This window comes from Rhinolophus hipposideros (assembly GCF_964194185.1).
Source record: "Rhinolophus hipposideros genome assembly, chromosome: 2".
NCBI lineage: Eukaryota > Metazoa > Chordata > Mammalia > Chiroptera > Rhinolophidae > Rhinolophus > Rhinolophus hipposideros.
In genome coordinates this window covers 61213012-61231310 of record NC_138048.1, presented here as the reverse complement: position 1 = coordinate 61231310, position 18299 = coordinate 61213012, and the positions used below count along the sequence as shown (strand labels likewise).

The following is an 18299-nucleotide window of genomic DNA, read 5'->3' as shown; positions in this document are numbered from 1 at the left end:
AGTTTGTTTCTTTCTTGCCAATCTTTATACCTTTTATTTCTTTTTCTAGCCTTACTGAGCTGACCAGGGCCAGTAATGCAATGTCAAATACAAACACAACCAGCCTTGTCTTGTTCCTTTCCCATAATGAAAGCTTTCAATTTACCATTTTGTTTGATGTTTGCTGTAGGTTTTTAAAAGTAGATATTTTAGCCTGATTAAGACATTTCCTTTCTATATCTAGTTTACTAAGAATTTTTATCTTTAATCCATTTCAAATGTTATCAATGCTTTTTCTGCATCTCTTGAAATAATCATGATGGTTTCTCTTTTAATCTTTTAATAAGATGAGTTACATTGGTCTTCTAATGTTTAACCAATCTGGTATTTCTGGGATAAAAGTGATATATTACACTTTTATATATTGTTAGATTTAATTTTATAATATACTGCTTAAGATTTTTATATCTGTAGTACGAATGAAACTGGCCTGTAATTTTGCTTTCCGTTCTGTCCTTGAAAGGTTTTGATATCAAGGTTACACTAACCTTAAGTGTAACATAAGTTGGGAAGTGTACTGAGTTGAATGATGTCTACCCAGAACCTGTGAGTGTGACCTTATTTGGAAATAGGGTCTTTCTAAATGTATTCAAGCAAAGATGAGTCATAGTGGATTAGGGTGGATCTATATAAGATCAGGGAAGTTTGGACATCAGGGAGAAGGCCACAGGAAAACAGAGGTAGAGAGGGGAGTGATGCAGCGAAAAGCCGAGGATAACCAGGGATTGCTATCAACCACAAGAAGCCACAGAGTCAAGGAAGGGTTCTTCCCTACAGCCTTGGGAGGAAGAACAGCCTTGCAGATATCTTTATTTTAAACATGTAACCTCCAGAACTTTGAGAGAATAAATTTATATAGTTTTAAGTTACCCAGTTTGTAGTCATTTTTCACAGCGACCTAAGGAAACTAATATAAAAAGTGTTTCCTCTTTTATTTATTCTCCAAAATATTTGTGTAAAATTAGCATACAATTTTCCTTGACTTTTCAGTAAGAGCTTGCCAATGAAGTCATCTGGGGCTGGAATTTACTTTGTGAGTTTTTTGTTTTTTTTTATTACTGATTCAATTTCTTTAATGTTTATAGAACTCTTTGAGTTTTCCATTTCTTCTTGAGTCGGGTTTTGTAGGCTGTAGTCTTCTATTTGTTCATAATGCCTTCATTATCGTTGTTAATCGCTACAGTATCTGCAATATCCTTTTTGTCATTTTTTATATATTGTTTTTCTGTCTCTTTTTTTCTTGATCTATCTCTCCAGAGGTTTGTCAATTTTATTAGTCTTTCAAAGAATTGACTTTTGACATTGTTGATCCTTTTGATTCACATTTATTTTCTATCTCATTAATTTCTTCTCTTTATTGTTTCCTTCATTCTACTTCATTTGGTCTATTTTACTGTTTGTTTTGTTAGTTCTTTGATACAGATGTTTATTATGTTTTAGTTTTTTTTCTTTCCTGATATATAAAGCTATAAATTTCCTGCTAAGTTTTGCTTTCACTGAATTTGTCAAATTATATATGCTGTGTTTTCATTATAATTCAATTAAAAATATTTTCTAAATTCTACTATGATTTATGCTTTGACTCAAAGGTTATTAAGAAATCAATTTCATTTCTAAACATAAGAGAATTTGCAGTTATATTTTTGTTATTGATTTCTAGTTTAATTGCATTGTTGCCAGATAACATTTTAAATAAAATTTATTGAGATAAGGTTTCATGGTCCAGTATCTGGTCAATTTTTGTAAATGTTGCAGATTTGGGACGAATGTGTATTCTGCAATTGTTAGGTACATTGTTCTATATAAATATATTAAGTCAAATCTGGTATTTCCTAAAGTTTTCTAGGAGAATAATTTTTTCTGCCCTGAATTCTAACTATATTCTTTCTCTTCTGTCTGTTTACTGACAAAGAAATACCAAGTTCTCCATAATTCTGATCCCTCTCTGCTTGCCTCAAAGTCACCACCTTGGGCTTCCCACCTTGTTTTCAAATACTTGAGTAAGCCATTTAATAGCTGGTTAATGTTTGGCATATTATTTTAATCTTTCTCAGTCTCAGCCTTCTCCTCTGTAAATAAAGATTATAGGAGTTACTAAGGATTAAAATATAGTAAGTGTACAAATACTACTGTTTTCATTATTAATAAAAAACCTACACAGTGCTGGTACATAGCAGGAAAGATATATGATAATTATTATAATGATTACCATTTTTATATTTATTTATTGTCATGATTCTAATATCTATTTCTTCTCAGGCTACCATTAACATACATGAAATTCTTCTGGCTGCAGTAAGATTACATAAACCCTCATATCCATGTGACTTTGTCTAAGGATGTAATATATTCATTTGGGAAAAAAGGGAAGGTGTCACAAATACCACCGAATCACCATTTCAAATACTTTTGCTGTATTTTATCAATATTTTGCATCTTCACAGAATAACCCAATAAAGAGTGGCATGGTTACTGAGATAGGTGATTATCAGAAGAAAAAATGAATTCCATTTCAAGACTTTGTGTGAAGTAAAGAATAACATTTATTGAACATTTTCTGCATGCAAGCTCTGTACTAGAGGCTGTCAGATATGTTATCTCATTTAATCTCACAAAAACCCATTGAGACAGATATTACTGCATCTACTTTATAAATAGAAAAATTGAAGATCAGGAGATTAAAAGGACTGGCTCAAGTTTACACAGGGTGAAGAAAATATACAGAGCAGGTATGTACCAACAGGTATATATTAGCAGGTATAACAGCCATCAAGCTTGCACCCAAATATCTTCCAAAGGTCCAATCCAATATAAAAGAAAGTAAGTTCTTTTCTCTGAGTCTCTCCTGTGATTCCTGTCTCTTTCTGCACAATGCTTCTCATTCTCACTCAAGTTTCCTATATCCATTACCAACACTAAGGTATTACCCACAGGCACAGCTGATCTTGGCCTGTGGCTGGATTCCAGAGATAACAGGAGAGGGTTAGATACTGGTTACCTGCAGAGAATTTGCCATCTGCTCCACAAATCACAATGGCTTTTATTGTAGGGTCTGCTATAGCTTTCTGCAGTCCCTCTTTTATTCCACTGAGTACAGCCATACTAAAAGAAAAAATATATATATATACAGGAAGCATTAGTCAGAGTTAAATTTCTACCATCTCACAGTTTTTTCCTTTCTTAACAATGAAAAATTAAACACATACACAATGGATAAAAATTCTAGTCGTTAATCATTAAGCTTTCACTAATTTGTTCAACAAATAACATATATATTTACTGTGCTGATTAAATAAATAAACTGTTTTTTTTAAAGGTATATTCCTACACTTTGTTGAAAAGTTAAATACTTAGAATTGGCACTAATTAATTATAAAATATTATTATACATCTTCTAGGTTGCAGTGAAAGGAGTTTGTAATATCCTAGGGAGAACAAAATATACACCACAAAATATCACACTAAGATGAGTGCTATAATAGATACAAAAAAAGATGTGGAAGTTCAGAGGGGGAAGAAATTACTTTCAATTTGTCATATTGTTAAAATATAAGAAAACTGAAATACTCTAAAAGAAACAGAGGTATGGCAAGGGCTCCAAATTACCCCAAAATATCTCTCCTTCCCCACCTTCCTGAAAGTATTAAATATCTGGTTTTTAGCTGGATATATAACTGCCCCAAATAAAGACTACATTTCCCAGCCTACTCTGCAATATGGATTGAAGCAGATTTGGTATATGCAACTTTTGGGAAGAGTCCTTAAAGGGCTGAGTATGCTTTCTTCTTTTTCTTTCTTCCCTAATCCTGGCAGAAATGCAGACGTGATGGTTAGATCCGGAGCAGCCTTCATGGACCAAGAGTTGAAACCATGTATTGAGTATGGCAGAGCAAAAAATAGATGGAATTGGGGTCCCTGATGATTGTGGAACAGCCATACCATTCTAGGACTCTGCTGTGAGAGAAATCAACTTTTTCTTGTTTAATCCACTATTATTTTGAGTTTTCTGTCCCGATCGCCAAACCTAATCCTACATAATTTAGGAGGTAAATGCAAGGGCTGGGAAAGAAATGGCATATAAAGTAGATTTTGCCAACTTTCAGTGGATGAGGTAGTCATTGATAGAAAAGATGGTTAAAGCCAAGATTGAGTTTGCCAAAGGAAAAGAATAGAGAGTTGACAGTAGATCTTCTGGATACACCCTCATATAAGAGGTGGGAGAGGTTCAGCAGAGTGCTTCAGCATCAAGAGAGGCCAAAGTCACAAAAGCCAAGAGAGGAGAATTTGCCAAGAAGCAGAGGATCAATAAATCCCAAGGGATGGTGGAGGAGAACCTAGGAAAAGTGGTGAAGAATTGCTTAAAGGAAAAATGATAGAACCAGAGCCTAATCAGTTTTGCTTTGGAATTCTGAGTATTCTGGGTACAATATCTGTTCTTTAACATATAGCGTGGGAAAAAGAATATTAATACAAATGAAAAAAAACAGCAAACTTCTAAAAAAGCCAGATTGTTCAGACCAGCAACTCTGAGTTAAAACCTGATGGAATAAGGGAGATAAGTACTTGCCCTTGTTTATGATAATTCCCTTTCACCTTGTTACTTTTAATCATTTAAACTAGATGAAATCAAACAAAACCTCTTGTCTTTGACTGGTTAATTAGAAATACACTAACAAAAAACAGATTCTGAACCATCCATAATACTGAGAAGTCCAAAAGGCACATGTTGGGGGAGGGGGGTTCACAGTATGAGGGATATAAATGATGAACGTCTAAGTATTACCTTGTTTTGTACACCTGAAACTAATAAATAAATTAATTAATTAAAAAAAAAAAAAAAAAAGGCACATGTTTCCTTTTGGGTAAAAATTAGCCCAAATGAGCTTAATCAGTGCAACTGAGGAGAAGAGGGTGGTTTATCCCATTTCATCCAACCCCTACTCTATTTCTTATGTTCTTGTTAATTTTGCCAAAATCAAATACAGGACATAAAGAAAAAATGAAACTGGCTGTAATAGATACAGCTTTACTAGATTCAAGTCTAGTGAAAGGGACCACAGCCTGGTAGCAATGTCAAAGTCACAGAGGTTAAGAAATTATTTTGTCCTCTTAATATTGTCAGGTATGAAGGAATGGACTTTAGAATAAAGATAATAGTTAATGAGTGCTGACCAAAACTCTTTAGCTTCTGTGACTATATGGTTTTTGTGACAGTTTTTTTTTTTTAAACTGAATGTCATCAAATCAAGTTTGTGGCTTGTGACTAGCATTTTTTAAAACAAAGAAATAGAAAAGAGGAGAAAATAGAATATATCAAACTATATAACAAGTAAAGTTTTGTTTCATGAAACTTAGTTTTCGGTTGTATATTTGTATGTGTGTGTGTTTAGGTTGCTTTGTAAAACATGGGGTTTCCATGTGAAATGACAATAAAAAAAGTGTGAAAGCCATTGAGTTGACAGATAGGCCTAGTAATCAGGCATGTCCTACACTTGTAAAGAGGGTTAGCATTCCTCTGAATTGAAGGAAACATGACTTGCTAAACTAGCAAAGGATTTAAATTATGTGTTTAGGCCCCAAAATTATTCAGATAAGAATCTCTTAGTGAGCTAGGAAGAGATAATTTTCCACATAAAATTAGAAACAGTACAGGGGAAAGGAAGGAAGAAAGAAGGAGAAAAAGAAAAGTACAAAGAAAAAAAAATCGGGAACCTGTTAAATTGAATGAACGTGCTGGGATGTACACCTCTACCTAAAACAGAACTTCAGAAGCAGATAGAAAAAAAGGCAGGAAAGTATTTATTCCCAAGTGGGGGAGATTTTAATAAATCTGAAATGAATCCTGAGCAGCAGAGCCTGTAGTAGGGGCTTGTAACAGGCCTCTGCTTAACAGAAATAAGGATAGCTAACAGCCATTAAATGCCAGCTTATAATCTCTAACATTTAAACTTTACAACATCTTTTATGAGGTAGATAGTAACATTTCTCTGCAAGGTGAGTGGAGGGTGGATTAAATACTATAAACTTTAAAAAATAATTATAAGAAAATATCCCTAGTTATCATTATTTGACTGTAGAACTTTTCCCCTCCAGTTCCTGATGGACATGGTTTCTCATTATGGGCAGAGATTGAGGCAGACGGTCCTAATATCTAAGAATTCTAATGAGAATATAGACACGTCCAAAATGGACATGTAATTACTTGTTTTTCTTCATCAAAATCAAAATAACGAATATTTTACTTTTTTCTGAGAATGGCAAGTAAATGATTATCCTTGTGTGACTTTATTTCTGCAATTCTTTTGATTTATTAAATGTAATAATTCATATTAAAAATGAGAATTATAATATTAATACAAATGATAAAATCAAATCTGATGATAGGATAAAAATTCAGTTAAAGTTAGTTAAAATTAGCAGGTCTCATTTCGCCTTTTTTTTTCCCCTCCAGCAGCATGTGATAGTAAGAATTTTAACCAAAGGTCTTTCTCTCTATACTTTATATATTCATCATAAATTATAACTTCTACTAATTTTACTCCCTGTGGATGGGTGGCTCTTTCCTAGGTTGATCGATCATGTACTTTTTTCAGAGATATGGGATAACCCAATCTATATAATAACTTCATTAATTTTCAAAAAGCAGCATTAATCTCAGTTTTAAAAGAAATGCTGTAAGTGCATTGTACAAATCTGGGGTAAGAGAGTTTACCAAGAAAGGTATTCCACGGTGAAATAAAAGATAAAGTGCACAGCTTTTCAGAAAATGGTATTTAATAATCTTACTCTGACATGGATCTTCTACTGAAGCACTAAGGCCTTGAGATTTAAACAGATCAGAACTGCATTTTCTGGGCCCGGGCACAATTCTCTTTTACTCACTGCGTTGGCAATGAGGACCTTTACTGATTTTTTAAAACGTGGAGCCGCACTGTGAGATTCCTAAAGCTTTCAGTCACACATGTAAGGGTTGCCTGGGCTCCAGGTTGAGAAATGAGGGATCAAGTGCCAGCCAGCATTGCACTAAGACCTTTGGAATACAAAGTGGGCCACATAAGTCAAAGTTGCAAGCAAGCAGAAGGGTTCAGCACGAAGTTGGCACGAGCAGACCCGGTTCGAGTCCAGCTCCCCCGCTTCGTAGCCATCTGTCTGCCTCTCAGCCTTGGTGTCCTCCCCAGCGAAATGGGCATGAAAGTTGTCTGCGACGATTAACCAAGCTGACCTAAGTAAAAGGCCCTGGCATACGCCGTCGTTCAATTTGAGTCAGAGTCTTTCTCCGTTTACACCAGGAGGGGAGAGTCAAAGCCTCCTGAGCAAGCAGGCGGGGAAGGCCCCGCTGTCCCCAGGCTGGAGGCGACCGAGCCCGTTACCTGATCGCGTTGACCGGCGGGTTTCGGAGGCGAATCAGCGCCAGAGAGTTCTGTAACCGCGTATACTCGGCCATGTTTCCCGGGTCGCTGAAGTCGCCTCCGCCAGCCGCCGCAGGGCGATGCCACTTCTCCTCGCGCGCCGGTCCGGCCCCGCGAGGAGGGGCGCCCGCTGGGCCAATGGGAGCCGCGCGCCGCCTCCCGCCCCCACCCCCCCGCTCCCCCCGCCAGCCCCGACGCGCTCACTACGTCGCAGCCCTCCTGCTGCCCCCGACCCCAGCTCCGCGGCTGCAAAGGTTCCTCGTCTCTCTAGGTATTGGCTCCCTACCTGCTCCCATCACAAAGCAGATCTAGGAGGACAGTGGAAAATGGGTGGAATTGCCAGCAAGGCGAGGTTTGCAACTTGCTGGTTGCAAGAGGGACTGGTGGCTTCTCTGGGCAAATTCTGAGTTCACTAAGTTGTGGAGCTGTCCTTATCACAATTTTCATCTTCATGATCCTTACCAGGGACCGATACCTATGGGGTCCTGACAATTACGCGATATGACACAAACCTGGAATGTCAAATACACGCATCATGCATTTCACGTAAATGTTCACTTACTAACATGAAGTGAATATTTACAGAACAGTCGTATGGCAACCTAGTGAAACCTGAGTTTCTTTTCTGCCCCGTCCTCCTCTTCTGCCATTCCTTAGGATTGTGACTTCTAATACTGCAATCATTCATGAATTGTGCACCTATTGTGTGCTAGGTCTCGGCAGGTAACTAAAGATAAACAAGGCCCACCCCTTTCCTCTAAAAGTTCAGGTTGGACTTTTAGATGTGGTTGGCTTCTGGTGGTCTCCACAGTCTGTGAAGTGGTCAGAGGGCAGTCTGGAAGTTTCAGAGGGAAAAAACAATGGAATGAGTTTGTTCACTGGTGTTCCACAAATTTTAACAAGGATTAAGGACTATTTTCATAGATATTCTTCCACTTCTTGGAATTCAAAACAGGCTCCAACTCCTGTGAAAATGCCAATTGCCTTGAAGCCCTGGAAACAAGTAGCAGTCAGAAGGGATCCAATCTGTCAAAGACAGACCTCACTTGTACCAGTCACAAACAGCCCAGTGCCAATGCCTCTGGTTCCAACAACCAGCTTGTTACAGGTCATATCAATCTTTAATGCCTCTGAAGGTTCGCCAGTCCCTGAACTCTACCTTGCCCAGAACCTCGATGTAAGATCAGCAGTTTGCTTTGCTTAGAGAGACAGTGCATGACCTGCAGAGCTTTCCCTTATTATAGGAAGCAGTGAATTAAACTTTGTGTTCTTATTTCAGACGTTGGTCTCTAGGAGAAAAACTCTGCCATGGCATCCTAGCAAGTTTGAATGCCTCCACAAAGGCTGTGTAAGCAAGCCATAACAGCTCTGAATGGCCTGAAACTCCTCCTGCAACAAGGGGACATCAGGATGACGTGGAGCCATTTTGAGGCAATTTTTCATCGTTACCTTGGAGGAGTCAGACACACATCATTTCTCATCTATCTCCTAGTTTCAGTTGAACACAGAACTTTCTGCTTTGAGTCCTCCCCACCCCCATCCTTTAGATACAGCTGCAAACTTCCATAAAATTTAAAATTTAAGAGGGCACTTACTCTCAGATTTCTGACCCTGCCCTGCTTCTCAACAACAGAGTGACTTGGTTCCTGTCATCCGTCATCCAGCACTTTCTGTTTGGTGTCATCCTTTGGGACTAGGAACACAGGGAGCTGATACCACGCTGACCTTTCTTTTGCTGTCTATGTAAATAATAAAGTGTCTAAATCTATTCTGGACTCCTATGGGCCAAATCTAAATGTGGCTAGCCAATTTAACAGACGGGCACCATGCTGCTTCTTGCAGACTGCTTGACCATTGACAGTTGCTTGATGATTGTGATGTATTGTTATATGCTTAAATTGTCTTCTCATTCAATTTGTCTCAATAAGTGCTACTTAACTGGATGCCATTCCTCTTGGCTAAGACACTTCCACATCATTTGTATGTTACTGCTTTTGCTTGTTAAATATGCCTTTGTCATTGTTGTCATTATGTTGTAGTTCACGAAAATAGATCAGTGGATCAGAAGTGGTTCGTTAAAGATTGCAGAAAAAAAAAAAAGAATGTAAAGATTAAAATTTGTGTGCTTATTGTGTACTCACAGGAAGAACAGAGATGCCTACCTAAACTTGGCTTCCCTGCATTGGTGACCTGTGAGCCCTGGAACCTGACAGGGTTATTGTGTTGTGAAACTTCATTTCAGAGTGGCATGAGGCCATCAGAGCTGAAATCTCTGGTAAACCAATCAGGTTTATCCAGAACAAATGCAAAATATTGCTTTCCACCTGGAGTGATAAAAATCTCACATGTGCTCTTCTGCGTCCTTTCCCCTTTTAATGTGGGATACAAATGGACCCCAAGCCCCAGGGGAGGACAGAGCCAGAGATAGAAGCCTGACTGCCCTAACGACTTTGAGGAGGAGAGCGGTGCCCCATTGACTGGAACCAATATGGACTGCTATAGGAGAAAGAAAGAAATGTAGGTCTGTTTGTTAAAACATTTCAACCTGTCTTGACTAAAACAGTGAAACAATGAGCCGTGAGTACACTCTTGAACAGTGAAGTTGGCTGATGCTTAAGAAAAGCTGCCCAAGCAAGTGTTGAAATAAAAGGTGAGATATAAATATTTTCTTCACTATACCAATAATATCAGTAAATGACCATTTCTATCATTTCAAGTGGCTTGCTCAAGTGTGGAGCCTTGGAGAGACACACACTCGTGTACACACACATATATTCAGTGTCACAATGATGAAGATTAACCAGCTATCAGGATTCCTAAAGAAAACCCGACTGTGGTGAAAATGATGCGGTCATTATCTTCACTGGTTGAAATAAGTCCTTAGGACTTTCAACTCCCTGATTCTACTTTTGTTCACAGAAATAATTACTCCCTGGTTCTACTTTTGTTATACGTTAAGTCTCCCTTTAATAAAACTATTTTTCATCAAATATTTAAAGATGTTAACAAATTCTGTCTTAAGTCTGCTCTTTTTCAGGCCCTTTCTCAGGAACTATCATTTTTCATATGATAAGGTGTCTCTAGTTCTTCACACTGTTGGTTGTTCAGGGCATTCTTCATATTTGTCAGTGGCCCTATAATTAGCATCTATTCTCTGTATTCTGCACCTGTCATCAATCAAATCATATTCATGTTTCCCTAACTTATATTTACTCTTTTTTTCTTATCTATAAAGATATTTTTTCCTTTCACTCTTTTTTTAAAGGATAATTTTTATTGATAGAGCTCACATACTGTACAAATCATCCTTTTAAAGTGTACATTTCAGTGATTTTTAGTATATTCACAACGTTAAACACCATTACCACACTCTAATTCCAGAACAATTTTAATCACCCCAACAGAAACCCTGTACCTACAATTCCCCTTTCTTCTTATCCCCTAGCAACCACTAATCTACTCTAACAGAGACACTAATCTGTCTCTACTGATTTGCCTATTCTGGATATTTCATATAAATGGAATCACACAATATGTGGCCTTTTGTGTCTGGTTTCTTTCACTAAGCATAATATATTTAAGATTCATACATGTTGTAGCATGTATCAGTACTTCATTCCTTTTTATTACTGAATAATATAGTTCATTGTATGTACATACCACATTTTGTTTATTCATTCATCAGTTGATGGATATTTGGGCTGTTTCTACTTTTTGACTCTGGTGAATATACTGCTGTGAACATTTCATGTATGTGTTTTTGTGTAAATTATGTTTTAAATTCTCTTGGGTACATACCTAGAAGTAGAATTGCTCGCTCATATGGCAGTTCTGTTTAACATTTTGAGGAACTGCCATATTGTTTGATGTACAATCCATATAGCAATGTATGAGGTTTTCAACTTCTCCACATCCTCCTCAATACTTCTTGTCCATTATTATTATTATTATTAGGCTAGTTGTTCTTAAATATGAGTTATATTGTATTCTTCTTTATCACCAAGCATGGTCTTCTCCCTTTGTGAGTGAATACACATTTAGAATCTGTCTGGCTTACGAAAGCCACTAAGTAAAAATAGTCATATTATTAGCCATTATTAGTCTTATGTTCCCTTGAGATGAATCAAATTGAATTGTGTCTTTTCTCTAGCATTATATTTCCATCTGCTTTGAATAGCAAACAGGATTCAAACTAATAGACCATTCATTACTAAGGTCAAAATAAAATACGTTGGCATAACTCAGATGTCCATTAATAGAATCATCAAATATTCTAGCATCTGTTATTTATTTGCAGATTGCCCCATCAAAGTGCCTTGATTTTAAGCCTGGAGATTATGCGGATGTGATCATAGCTTTCAGAAATCTGAAGTAAAAGGAAAGGGGCCAGAAGACTAAAGATGGGCAAATGTTTTGATTTGTGAATAGGCAAAGAGATGATAAAAGATGTTGTAGACTGGTGAGTTTTAAATCAATACCTTATGAAATTTTAGAATAATTCATTAAGGAAATGGTTTGTGAAAAGGAAGTTGTGATCATCCAAGATATATTGTGCTCAATAAGAACACAACATGCCAAATTCATTTTATTTCAGTTTTTGAGAGGATTAACACATTGGAAGTTAAAATAAATGTCGTATTGCGATTCCTAGGGAGATTTAACAAGGTTAGATAATGGAATCCTTGTAAATATGATGTGGGCTGTTTGAAAACTGTTTTGTGAATAAGTATTTAACTAATCATATTTTGAGCTATTATGTGTGCTAGCCACTGCTAAAGCAGCATGAGCAAAAAGAGATGTGGTACCTGCCCTCATATTGTTTGTTTTATGGCATTATGGGATAGTAGATCTTAACGGAGAGAGGGGAAAAGAGAAACATGCATTTTGAAAATATACACATCTGGCACTCTGGGATATTTTGATTCTGGGTGGACTCAGAAGTTTAAGAAAACTCCCCAGGGAATTTTAATGCTCATCCTTGGTTAAGAAACTCTCATGAGGGAAGCTTTTGGTAGTTCACGGCACTGTCCTTGACTTGATTCTGACTTGAACTATATTATTTTTCAAATTGAGCAACTAATAATGTCAGAACAATTTCATATAGTATAGTTGCTCACATTATAATAGAATTAAATGAGAGAAATTGTCAAGGAATTTTCCTACTGCCTTGTACTCTATCCACAGATTGATACAGCTGAATTCTACATGAGTCTGCATCAATAAGACCTAAAATATAGACCTGGCTTTGTGACAGTCATTGGTGCTATTCACAGTTACTCTTGTTTTCTCCCCTTCTCACCGTGATAGGGCTGCACACTTCCCTGCCCACTTGAAGTCAGTGAGGTCATGTAACATTTTTGTGGCCAATAAAAGGTGAGCAGAAGTGATAATTCTTTTTTTTTTCTCTGCTTGGTGATTGGCTACGTGCAAGACAGTGGTTGCTCAATCAGCCTGTAGTCACAGGTTCTTAAGTGATTATAAGGCTCAGCGCCCTCTGCAGACCCAGAGTGACCTTGTAGCACAAGTAAGAAATCCTCCTGGTTTTAAGACATTTAGGTTTGGGGTTGTTTATTTACTGCAGTATTACCCTGCCTAGCCTAACTGATATAGAATTCTAGGGTGAGTATATGACATGTAATGGTGACTAATGTAAAGCCGTATTCTACAGCTAAAAAGATAAAAATTGTCAAGAGTGGAGTGTCCAGTCTATAAATTCATGTATATTTTTCTCTTTTCTAGCCTGAGAATCACCTTGGAATTACTGACGGTGTGTCCATCCTCCCAGAGTGTGCACAGTGTGTAGGCGTGTAGATGAACTGCTACAGCCATTTGCCACCTCAGGGGAAGCGGCCATAAGCTGAAATAGATGCTACTGAAGGCAGAGCAAAGAGGGAAATGAATAGGGGTCCTGGATGATATCATTGAGTGCTGGGGGAACCAACCCTGGTGCCTGTCATAAGAGTCCAGTTACAGAAGCCAACACATAGCTTTATTGTTTAAGCTGGTTTGTGTTGCATTTTATGAAAGATGCAAAAATATGCTGCCTGGATTCCCTTTCAAGGAAGGACTCGCTGCACAGCTCTGCAGGGTGGTTAACAGGCAGTCCCAGTTGTCAACTTCTCCAGGGTCTACCCCAATGCAGAGAGCCACCTTGCTTGGGATCACACCCTTCCTTGGGCGGACTGTATCCAGTAGAAAAGGCTGGCCATTTCAACCTGATACCGGCTACTCTGAGGGCCAGGACTTACTCTACAGCTCTCTCCCAGGTTGGCTGATGATTCCGTGGACTTGAGTAGCAATTCTGCTTCTTCTTCTGACCAATCCTGCTTTCTGTCCATTCCTAACAAAAAATCTTTGTCCCCATCTCCATAGCAAAAAACCCAGTCTGTGACAACTTTTCTGCAACATCAGACAAAAGCATCCTAATTGAAACTCAGTGGGATAATTTGAACTTGATCTTGTTTAGAGGAAGGAAAATGTACTCATGATCCCTCTTATTTTTAACTGTGTAAATTTGTATTGTGTAAATTTTCAAGGATACACAAAAAATAGAAAGAATATGAGTACAATGAAACCCAATATACTCAGCTTCAACAATATCAATATACAACAAATATTGATCATCTGAACCCTCCCATATTATTTTAAAATAATAATTTATGTTATTTCATCCATAAATCCGCAGTGCACTGACGTTTGCTTTGGGATGCAATGCAATGCCTTTTGTGTTCTCCTCCCAATCCAACTTGCATGCTCCTCCTAATATAATTCCTAGCTATTGTCTCATCTTTTCTTCCTCTTCCCACCACTACAGCTTTCAAAAAAAGCAATTATTTTAATAGGAGAAAGGGGCAGTAGTCATAGGAAATAGAAAGGCCCAGAACTAATTAATCCTGGAATCCATTCATTCTTTCACTTATTCAACAAGCATTTTAGACCTGTCATCTCCCAGAGTCTTGGGATACTCAGCTGTTACCCATATAGGTGGTTGTTCAGATAGGTGGTGTGATGATGACTTTGGTCAGAAAAAACGAACAAAGAAAGAGGGAGAGAAGAAGGGAGGGAAGAAGGGAATGAGGCAGGAATGATGGAAGCTGGCCATCTAGTGGTCACAGTGGGAAATGTCATGCATTTTTTCTACTAGACAGAACAAGGCAAGGTTTACTCTACGAAGGACCTTCAAGAAGAAATTGAGGCCCAGGGGTGAAGTGATTTAAGGTCACATGGCTAGTAATTAGCAGAGTTAGGCATGGAACCCAAACAAGCTGACTCTAAGACCTGTATAAATTTTGATTATTTGAAACTCTTTAAAAATATGGTTCCAATTTGAATAAAACATATTTTGTATTTATTTTTATCAAGTTATGGTATATTGGTAGTAATGGGATAAAAGTGCATTCGTTGAATGAACTAGAAGAATCTATGATTACATTAACATTGAATTATTTTTCCATTAAAAAGTCTGCCTCCCTCACCAGATAGGAAGTTCCTCAAAGGCAGATTATCTTATACATCTTTGTATCCCTAATGCCTGGCCTGGTGTCCCAAATGCCTGAATGAATAAATGAGTGAATGGAATTTGGAGGCTTAGATGCTAAACTGACTGCCGTTGGCTAACTTTGTGACTTACAGCAGATGATTTAATTCCTATGGTCCATAGATTCATTAAGAATTCATTGACCTTTTGTTATGAAAGAGTTGAAGAAACCTTAAATTTCATCTAAGCCAACTATATTATTGGGTCTGTGGGAGTATCTGGCTATTTAGAACACTGACTCATTACCAGCATTTCAATAACAATATCTATGCTAGTTTTGTCATATTCCTAAAACAAAGGTTGAATATTTAAGAGAAATTGCTTCCAGTAGAGAAATCTAAATAAAATTGTGCTGTGCTATTCGCAGTACATTCGCAGAGTCTTTATGTTTACCTGCAGGAACTGCTTGGATCAGTTATTTATTCCCATCCAGACATTTAAAACTGAAGGTAGAGCTCATAGGAGCTGATACTTAGCCCCTCATCTCTGGGTAAATATTAAGTTTGCAGGAGGAAAGAGGTTACTGTGTTTGAAATGAACCCAACAGTGGCCAGAACAGATCATTCAAATTGTTAACCTAAAAATAAAAGGCCTTCCAAAGTGAAAGGCAACAAGCATTTATTTGAGATAAAAACAAACAAAAACATTAGCTATTCTGGAATCACTGATTCAGGAAGAAACCCAAATAGTTTTCTGATTAGAAGACAAAAGCAAGGCATGTTTATCAGAAAGGGAAGGGGAACAATTACAGCAATAGAAGGAAGGCATTTTTATTGGTGCAGGAAAGCAAACATAGTGATGCTAATTTAAAAAAATTTTTCAGTAGTCACGGTTATGTGCTTTCTTGTTATCTTTGCAAACAATTCTTTGGGTCACAATGTTGCTGTGGGCTCAGTCCAAAGGTTGTTTTGCCCTGTTTTAGCATTCTAAAGGTTTGAGGCCTAAAGTGTACAAGGCAGTTCCTCTGGAATGGCAGCTCCAGTTCCATTTTAAAGTGGCTCTGTTTATACTTTTTTTTTTTTTTTTAACAAACATGATTGTCAGAATTGTGTGGAATCTGCTAGGTTACATTGCTCTTCTTTTCTGCAGACTGGTAGTTTCCTAGTCCTTTTTCACTTGAGAGTAAAGGCTTTCAAAGTGAATCCGCTTTCACCTTATTCACACCTTGAGGCAGATTTGGGGACTGGGTGGAGATGGTGAGCACTGTGAGACTCCACTTCTGGTCCTAGCACTGCCACTAATTGGCTTTTAGTCAGTTGCTTCTCTGAATCCAATTTACCTTACTTGTAACATCAAGAGGTTAATTAAATGATTATCTCTAATGTTCTTTTTAGTTCTAATATTCTGTGATTTTTTTTTTTTTTTACTCTAAGGATAAATTCTCAGCTGAGTGGATCCCCTTTCTTCCCTCTGCTTGACTTTCTTCCTTCCATACTTTATAGGTATCTCCATGTTTTGAGGGCAGGGCCTGGGTTTTGTTCATCTTCTTCCCACTTTCTAGCACAATAACCAAGCAGGTGATTTCAAGTAGGACTGAAGTTAGTTCCTACTAACATTCCATCTGTGGGGGCGGAGCTCAGAGTTCAGAGGGAAAAGATGCCAAGCATTATTAATTAATCAATCACTAAAAGCTGAGGATACAAAGGATAACAGGAAAACCAGCTCCACCCTTCCTTACCACTTATATGTTCCAACAGGGAACAAGAGCTCCTGTAATACTTAACCCTGACTGAGCACTTTTATCTGTGCCACAATTGAGGAAACCGGCACAGAGAGGTTGAGTAATTTGTCTAGTTACTTAACAAGGGAGGCAGACTGGGAAACTAGGCAGCACAGCCACAGAGCCGGCATTCTACTGGGTAGAGGAAACGAAAAAAATCAGAAAAATCACAAGAACAATGCTGTGATTTCTTTGAGGGGCCTCTTGAGTTTGGAAAAGAGTGATGGAGTTCGAAGTACAGAAAGCAGAGAGAAGTGACTGCAGAAGGGAAGGCTGCAGAAGCTGGCAAAGAAGTTTGAAAAGCAAAACTGCACTTCTCGGGGCTGGAGATTAGGAAAGCAAGCGGACAAGAACAGGGTAAACCAATGGCTCTGTAGAGCGCCCGCATCCCCGGGGAACCGAGGGACACGTCAGAAATGACACCCACAGAGGGGTTGGGCGTTCGGCGGAGCTGGGTGGCACCGGCCGGATGTAACGCACAGGAAGCCCTGGAGGCGGCGCCCAGCTGTGCGGGCGTCACGATGGGCGGGGCGGACCTTCTGGGGTCCTCCTGACACCCTGTACCCTCGGCAGGTAACGTGTGGGCCGAACGCGGGCCGGGGCCAGGGCGGAAGTGAGGTTTGGTGGCCCAGGTGTCTCGGGGCTGCGAGCTCGGACAGGGAGTCGTGGGTCTCGCATTAGGGGGTGGCTGGGGGCAAGGCTCCGTGGTGTGGGACTCCCTGGGGAGACAGGGAGACGAGGAACTTTGGGAACGGGGTCGTGAGGGCCGAGGTCGTGGAGGAAACGCAGACAGGCTGAGTCTTCTCAGGATCGGTGGTGGCCGCGGGTAATGGGCTCCGGAGCGTTGGCGCTGGGGATGGAGAGATGGAGCCTGGGCACGGAGCTGAGCGGACCTCGGGCTCATTTCCCACTTACCTGGCCTCCCTCCCGCCCCCCCCTTCCTGCTGGTACTGGACAGGGACTTGGTCTTTTCATCTCTTCATCCCGGACAGTGCCTTGCCACTAGTCGGCATTCTTTTGATGCTGTAGAATGAATTAATGAACGCCCGAACCAGATTCTTGAGATGCTGTCGAATGAATGAATTAACGAACGCTTGAACCTGATTCTGGCTCGGCCCCCGGACCTTCTTCCGGATTTCAGTATCCCGACTTCTGCCTGTAGAAGTGACTCCAGCTTCGTTTGCTGACTAGTGGTGTGTGGGGATGCCGGTGTAGTAGAGAGAGATTCAGGACAGTGTTGTTCTGTGGTGATGGAACTTTAGAAATGTGCCTTGGTATTTGTCTCCGGTGTGGGTAGAGAGATACGGCGATACTTTATTTGGCTCCTTTCGGGTTCTTTTACTTTTCTGGGAAGAACTTACAGGTGAATGACCCCGGCGTGCAGTTGACCATCAAATAATAAGTTGGACTTGTAGCACTGAGCTTCTAGTCAGCGTTCTAAGAGCTTTCTCTTTTCATAAATACGAACTTGTTTTCCATTTTCTTAATGTTTTCTTTTTCACATTGGGATACTTCTTACATTTGAGATGTAAATGAGAATTATTTCATAACACGGATGAAAATAGTCATTCACAAAAATCCAGTCAGCGGTTTC

At 38.9% G+C, this 18299-nt stretch overlaps 2 protein-coding genes across 2 annotated transcripts in view; one reads left to right on the top strand and one right to left on the bottom strand.

Moving 5' to 3' along the window:
• EHHADH (enoyl-CoA hydratase and 3-hydroxyacyl CoA dehydrogenase) overlaps positions 1-7555 on the bottom strand; it is a 39041-nt gene extending 31486 nt beyond the window's left edge. Inside the window, exons 1-2 of the mRNA XM_081071720.1 lie at positions 7410-7555; positions 3038-3141 (exon numbers count right to left, since the gene is read on the bottom strand). Of these exons, the coding sequence (XP_080927846.1) occupies positions 3038-3141; positions 7410-7483 (178 nt within the window). The 5' untranslated portion in view covers positions 7484-7555. The remainder of the gene's footprint in view (positions 1-3037; positions 3142-7409) is intronic.
• A 9659-nt stretch (positions 7556-17214) lies between these two features.
• Positions 17215-18299, top strand: part of MAP3K13 (mitogen-activated protein kinase kinase kinase 13) — a 139508-nt gene continuing 138423 nt past the window's right edge. The window contains exon 1 of the mRNA XM_081025088.1: positions 17215-17278. The gene's annotated coding sequence lies outside the window, so the exon portion shown is untranslated. The remainder of the gene's footprint in view (positions 17279-18299) is intronic.